This window comes from Trypanosoma theileri (genome assembly GCF_002087225.1).
Source record: "Trypanosoma theileri isolate Edinburgh chromosome Unknown TM35_Tth_8_V1, whole genome shotgun sequence".
NCBI lineage: Eukaryota > Euglenozoa > Kinetoplastea > Trypanosomatida > Trypanosomatidae > Trypanosoma > Trypanosoma theileri.
In genome coordinates this window covers 621,920-628,921 of record NW_021639850.1, presented here as the reverse complement: position 1 = coordinate 628,921, position 7,002 = coordinate 621,920, and the positions used below count along the sequence as shown (strand labels likewise).

Below are 7,002 nucleotides of genomic sequence, written 5' to 3'. Positions count from 1 at the left end.
TATATATATATATATATATATATATATATGTATATAGTACTAAAAAAGTGCTAAACTCACATCTGTTAATCCTCCATAATCATCACAAAACTTTTCTTTGAATTCCCTCTGGAAACCCACAGCTATATTTATGTATTCTCGCTTTCTTTCTTTCTTTCTTTCCTTCTGTGTGTGAGGGTAAAGTGTAGCGTACTCTCATTCCATTTTTCTCTCTCAGTGAACACGATCCGCCGGTTATTTCTCCGCACACCGGCCGGTCTCCACCTCATCCATGTATGCCAGCCAAATACGGCACTTTAGCAGTCGATGCAATCGTCGCTGCATACGGCGGAAGTTCACAAACACGTCTGTACTTTCTCTTCGCACGTAAACGGTGATCTTTTGGCGGTCCAATTGATATTCCACATCGTCCACGACGACTTTCTCTGCAGGGGCGAAGCGGTAGACGATGCGGCAAACTTCCGGCAACACCGCCTCCTCTGATGAGCGGAGGGAGGCCATTGCGGTGCGATCGTCCTCCGTCGCGAGACGACACACACGTGGAAGAGAGAATGGGTTGGATAGAGTTTTTTCAGCTTCTTGAGCTTTTGGAGATTGTGGAGAGTGGGATTCCTTGATGTTCTTGCGTTTCTTGCCGTTAGTCTTGTTGTGGTTATTGGGTGAAACTGGTGAAGGGATATTTTCACCCGTATTCCCAGGTTTATGTCCATCGTAGTTATTATTAGGACTAGGGATGTTACTCTTCTTATTGTTGTTGTTATTATTATTATTGCTACTGTTGATGCTCTTGTTACTACTGGTACTACTACTTCTGCTACGGTTCGCAACTTCCATTTTCTTTTTCAACTGAATCTCAATATTAGCGTTTTTACTTTTGAAGTATTCCATGCTTTCAATACATTCAACAGTACCAATATCTTCTCCACGATCACCTTCTACAATCACTAACGCTCCCACTGACACTGTTGTGATGTCTGTAACGAAGTTTTGTCGTTGATACTTTCCCTTCACAACCACAACCCGAAGATTTTCATCATTTTGCGAAATTTTTTCTTGATATTCCTTTTCCTTCTCTTGTTGTAATTCCACTTTCCCTTCTTTTTCTTTTTCTTCTTCTTTTTTCTCCTCCTCTTCCTTCTCTTCCTGCTTTATATCAAACCCCTTGTGAACCTCCTCCAAACCAGAGGATGCAGTAGTAAGGGTAGACTGTGGGGAGTAAGACCGCACTCTGGGAAATGAAAGATCACGTGATTCCTCTCCAGGGACTTGCCATTTTTCTCTTGTGGTAGACAATGGTGTATTGGAGGTGGAAACAGGACGCATGAGATCATCTCTCAATGTAACACGATCTAAAGGTAATACATTCACACTTGTAGTAGACATGTGTGCCGTTACAGAGGTACGTCGTGGTGTTTCCAAACTGATGGATCCAAAACGTTGAGGAGAGAGAGTTGGAATGACAGTACTGAGTTGTCTTGGACTCATTCTAAATGGGGCTCCCGTCTGTCGTGGTACCTTTTGCATAACAGCCACTGTGATATTACTATCCACTTCCGTATCGGTTTGCACAACAACTGGATATAACATAGATTGTGAAGTTGCCGCACTTTGTGCCCTTAAGACACCACTCATAGAAGCAGGTGTAGTTCTTCCTGAATTATATGTATATGGATCATGTTGTATTCTTCCAAAGTTGGTTGATGTGGAAACTGCTCTTTGTCTAGAAGCACTCATCATGGATTTACTATCAAAGGCATCAAAGAAGGGTGTACTCTTAAAGGCTGGGTAACTTGAATGCATACGTGATAACTGAGATTGGGAGATGGATTGTTGCGTAGTGAAACTTCGTTCTCGTTCTTGCCAAGGTCTATACCCTAATGGTTTCATTATATTATCCTCAGAGTGCCATGGAAATGAAGAGGAACTTATATTAGCAGAGTGATTACCTTTTTGTACTCGCATTGCATTACCTGTAACGGGAAAAGGACAACTTTCCACACTTACACCAGCTCCGACAGGAACACCATTAACGGCAGTTGTACTCCGCATACTTTTGGTAGCCCCAACCACAGGAGGAGGAGGAAGAGATTGAGAAGATCCATCTTCCATACAAACACCATTAGTGGTATTTTCCACATCAAATGTAGTAAAGAGTGATGTGATGGGTCCGAGATCAGCATCATTGTCCGCTGTTTTTGGTACATTTACAAGTTGGGCAACACCTGTTGAATTAAGTGAATCCATACTGTTGTGAGTGCCATTCATCATATTTGTAGTTCCGCATGTATTCAACAGCTTTGTCGATAACACGTTGTCTGAGTCATTGTTGCTTGCCAAAATGGCAGGACGTTGCTGCACAAGATTATGCATTCAGCTCCTTTTGTTTTTCTTCTTTTTTTTTTCTTTTTTCCTTCCTCGTAAATGAATCCCTCTCTCTCTCTCTTTTTGTAAAATAAGGAATATAGGGATCTGTAGAACTACAGTAAAAGAAAGAAAAAAAAAAAATAAAAAGAAAGAAAACTAATAATATGTGATGCTATCACTTCCTATGGGATGAATTTCTGTTTAATTTACCTTGTAGTATTTCTTCCTTTACACTTTCTGGTGCTTGTCTTTCCTCAGCCCGTCTTACTTCGCGTGGTCGCCCTTACCGAGTTGCGACTTGCAAAGAAGAAAAAAAAAAAAGATAATAAAAAAAAAAAAAAAAAAATAAATAAATAAATAATAATAAAGGAAACAAACAAAAAAAAAATAATTAGACATAAATGCATTCCAGTAGGAAAAAATACTAAACCCCCACTAATAACCAATCAATTCATTCTTTTTTCTTTCGTTCTCTCCCACTCTCTTTCTCCCCATGTCTGTAGATTAAATATATATATAATAATGACAGCTCATACAGATAGGTGTGAGAAACAAATCATCAAGAGAACTCCATTTGTGTGAAGGGATATATCTTAAGAAAACAAAAAAAAATTGCTATCAGCGTCGTTGCGAGTAATAAACACACACATAAACATAATCACATCTACAATGTAGAAACAAGAACCATGGAACTACCAATCCGTTCCAGAATTATCGAAAAGAAAAACGTAGTGAACATTCCTCATCATCAATTTTCAACAAGAAAGAAAGATGCACATAAATGAATAAATATATACATATATGTATATATATATATATATATATATATATATATATATATATATATATAGGCGTGTTAGAGAGTAGGAGAAAAAAAAAATGATACATTTCCCTGATGATTTATACAACCTTCCCGTCGACAAAACAACAACAACAACAACAACAAAAAAAACATATTTTCCTTCTTATTATATCCTTCCTATTTGTTTATTTATTGTTGTTATTTTATCTTTTCTCCAGTTTAGATGTGTATTGGATTGTATCCCTTATCCACTCTTTCTTTATTTTTCTCTCTCTCTCTATCTCATATATATAGATATATATATATATATATATATATATAGATATTCTTTGCAGTTATTATCAATAAATACGTCCTTAATATTCCAATCACCACCACCAACACTACTTATTTCTTATCTCTTCTCTCCTTTACGGTTTCCTTTTTTTTTTTTTTCTCTTTCTCCCTTTTGCTTGTGTGTTTAATCTCTGCACTTCTCTCCACTCATTTTACTCCACTCACCGCGAAGTCTACCCCACCGTCTTCCCATGGACCAAACACCATCCCGTAAACCAGTAGAAGCCCCAAAGTTCCACCACCACCATCGTGAGAGGGCTCCTACAAAAAGACTTCCACTCGCATACAATATACAAAACATCCATTCATGAAAGTTTAATGGAACTGTTGACATGAATCGTCCACCATATTGAACGATACAAATTTGTAAAAATACAATGGTGGAAACAATAATAAATAAAGGTGCACTATCTCCCCATCGTCCGAAAAATTTTTCATTTCGATCCAATAATCGAGCATTAAAGAAATTCATCACCTGCAGTAGTACAAATATATTAAATGTAATACAAAGATGTTTTGATCCAAAATACTCTATAAATGGATAATGTTGAGTAGATGAGGAGGAACGATCGGAATGACTTTCCACACGAAAAAATCGATGACCAGCCGCTAGAAAATATAATTGTGAGATTAATTGAAAACTACCTTGTGTAAAGACTTGAAACCACATAATAGGAAGAATCACAGGTGCATCACGTGACTCCGGAGGCCGTGAAAGAAGTGTAGACTCCGATGGTAACTCTGTTGCCAATGCTAAAGCCGCTAATGTATCCATAATAAGATTAATCCATAGTAACTGTACCGGTTTTAATGGTGAAAGATTTTGTTCATTCATAAGAGCACCAAAGAAAGAAACAATACAAGCTACAAAATTCACTGTGAGTTGAAATTGTAAAAATTTACGAATATTATCCTTTACATTACGACCCCACATAGTAGCTTTTACCATACCAGCAAAATTATCATTTAAGAGTACAATATCTGAAGCTCGTTTAGCGACATCACTTCCACTATTCATGGCAAATCCAACATCACTTAATTTTAACGCTGGAGCATCATTTGTACCATCACCTGTTACCGCGACAACAGCTAAAGGATCATATCGTTTTAAAAGTTGTAATACTCGTTTCTTATCTAAAGGTGTAGCTCGAGCTAAAACACATATTCTTCCTATATAACGATTAAGTAAATCTTCATCAGATAAATTACGAAAAAGGGATCCATCCATGACATATCCATCTTTTATTAATATTTCTGCAGTAGAAGATGAAGGGTATCTTTGATTTTCTGGAGAGATACAATTTTCAAAATTATCTAAAACTTTCATTAAACCACATCTATAAGCAATATTAATAGCGGTAAGAACAGCATCACCTGTAATCATAATAACTCGTAATCCAGCTCGAGAACAGGCTTCAATAGATCTTGGTACTTCTGGACGAATCACTTCTTCTAATGCAATAAAAGCTAAGAAATTTAATGGAGTATTAGGTGGTATAAGCGGCATATCAGGTCCTGTAGACATCATATCTCCATAAGCACAACAAACCGTACGTAATCCTGCTTGAGCATAGGAACGTAACACATTATCTAAAATAGAACGACGCTCTATTGTTAAAGGTTCAAAAATTTCATCTCCAATGACAATATTTTGACATTTATTAAGTACAATTTCAGGGGCACCACTTACATATTCACGTAATACACCATTTTGAAGTTTAATGACAGTTGTACTCATTTTTTGAAGTGAACTAAATGGAAAACGAGTACAAAGTGATGTATTACGCATAACTGTTAATAAAGGATTGACATCATAGGAAAAAGAAGAAAAATATCCTTTTTCATCCATAAGAGAAATATTAGATTCTACTTGCATTAATGCTTCAGCCGTTTTATTACGTGGTCGACCTAATTCAGGATCTAATGCATTTGCCGATATACACTCCATTAATTTCATCGCCGACTTCATGGAAGAAGGTGTTAATAAAACATCTGATCCATGACGAATTCCACTACGATGATCATCTTTTCGTTCATAACTATGACCTTCATAGTAAACACAAGTTAATTTCATATTAGGACATGTAATAGTTCCTGTTTTATCTGTACAAAATACTGTAGCTCCTCCCATGGTTTCACAAGCGGCTAAATGTCGAACAAGATTTCCATCTTGTAACATTCTTCGCATAGAGTATGCAAGTGAAATCGCTACAGAAAGTGGTAATCCCTCAGGTACAGCTACCACAACAATAGCAATAGCAGTAGTAAGATTTTCAAAGAATTTCATAGCAAAAAATGGACTTCCATACACTATGACAAAGTATGTTTCCTTTAAGAAGAGTGCTACAAAGGTTAAAATAGCTGCGGCTAAACCAAATTTTCCGATACGTTCTGCCATTACTTCCAGTTGATCTTGTAAAGGTGTATTTTTCTTTTCTGTTTCTTGAATGGTCATGGCAATTTCTCCAGAGAAACTATTTTCTCCAACAGCGCACACAACTGCCACGGCATCAGATGATCCATCTAGTATACTAGAACCACTAATAAGAAAAGGATCATTATGTAAATCCTTTATCACTTCTTCACTTTCTCCTGTTACATTACACTCATCACATACAACATGTCGATTATCAAATAAAATAGCATCAAAAGAGAGTTCCATTCCTGGAGATATTTGTACAACATCTCCTACTACAATATCTTCACTTCGAATTTCCATTGCCTTCAGTACAGTTTTATTAGAACCAGATTCCATCTCATATCGCCATACAAGAATACGACGACGTGTTTGATCTTCACGTTCCACCACACGAGAAAACTGTTCTTGTTTTTTATAATTATTTAATGCACTTAATGTTACCACAATGAATACAGAAACAAATATCGCAGCTCCCTCCACCCATCCCGTACTCACATCTACTTTCCCCTCTCTGTAATCTGGTGTAGTGAGGCCAAGGATGATGGAGAGAATTGCTGAAGCAATTAGTAGTTGCAGTATTCTATCCTCCTCCACAGACTCTTTTGCAAAATGCCAAACACTTTTATTTTTTATACGTGGAAGTCTATTGGCACCATAAATATCTTGACGTTCCCGTACACTTGTGGCCAACACACCGCCTCGCATTCCAACACAAACACCAGCATCCCCAACCGTCAGACCACCACTATTATTATTATTATTATTATTATTATTATTATTATTATTATTATTATTATTATTATTACTAGTAGGAGTAATATTTCTAGTACTGGGCCCTATTGGGGAATCCTCACAGTGGACGTTGAGGAGCCGCAGGAGTCCGGCGTGTCCACCGACTTCATTCGTAAACTGTTCAGTGCGTTTGTGCCCAATCATGTTAGCGAGCGAGAGCGACGGGGAACTGCCGGCATATACACGCACCGCCGTCTGCGGCTCTACCATCACTGCAGAAATAAAAAGGAGGGAATGAAGAGGGGGGAAGTAATAATAATAATAATAATAATAATAATAATAATAATAA

The 7,002-nt window shown here is 37.2% G+C and overlaps 2 protein-coding genes across 2 annotated transcripts; both read right to left on the bottom strand.

Annotated features, from left to right (window-relative positions):
* Positions 1-234: 234 nt before the first annotated feature.
* TM35_000083540 (uncharacterized protein) lies at positions 235-2,370 on the bottom strand (the record flags this gene model as incomplete). The annotated part of the gene is made up of 1 exon (XM_029024219.1): positions 235-2,370. The coding sequence occupies one exon, from the start codon at positions 2,368-2,370 to the stop codon at positions 235-237; it is 2,136 nt and encodes a 711-aa protein (XP_028884622.1).
* A 1,256-nt stretch (positions 2,371-3,626) lies between these two features.
* TM35_000083530 (calcium-transporting ATPase) lies at positions 3,627-6,923 on the bottom strand (the record flags this gene model as incomplete). The annotated part of the gene is made up of 1 exon (XM_029024218.1): positions 3,627-6,923. The coding sequence occupies one exon, from the start codon at positions 6,921-6,923 to the stop codon at positions 3,627-3,629; it is 3,297 nt and encodes a 1,098-aa protein (XP_028884621.1).
* Positions 6,924-7,002: the final 79 nt, after the last annotated feature.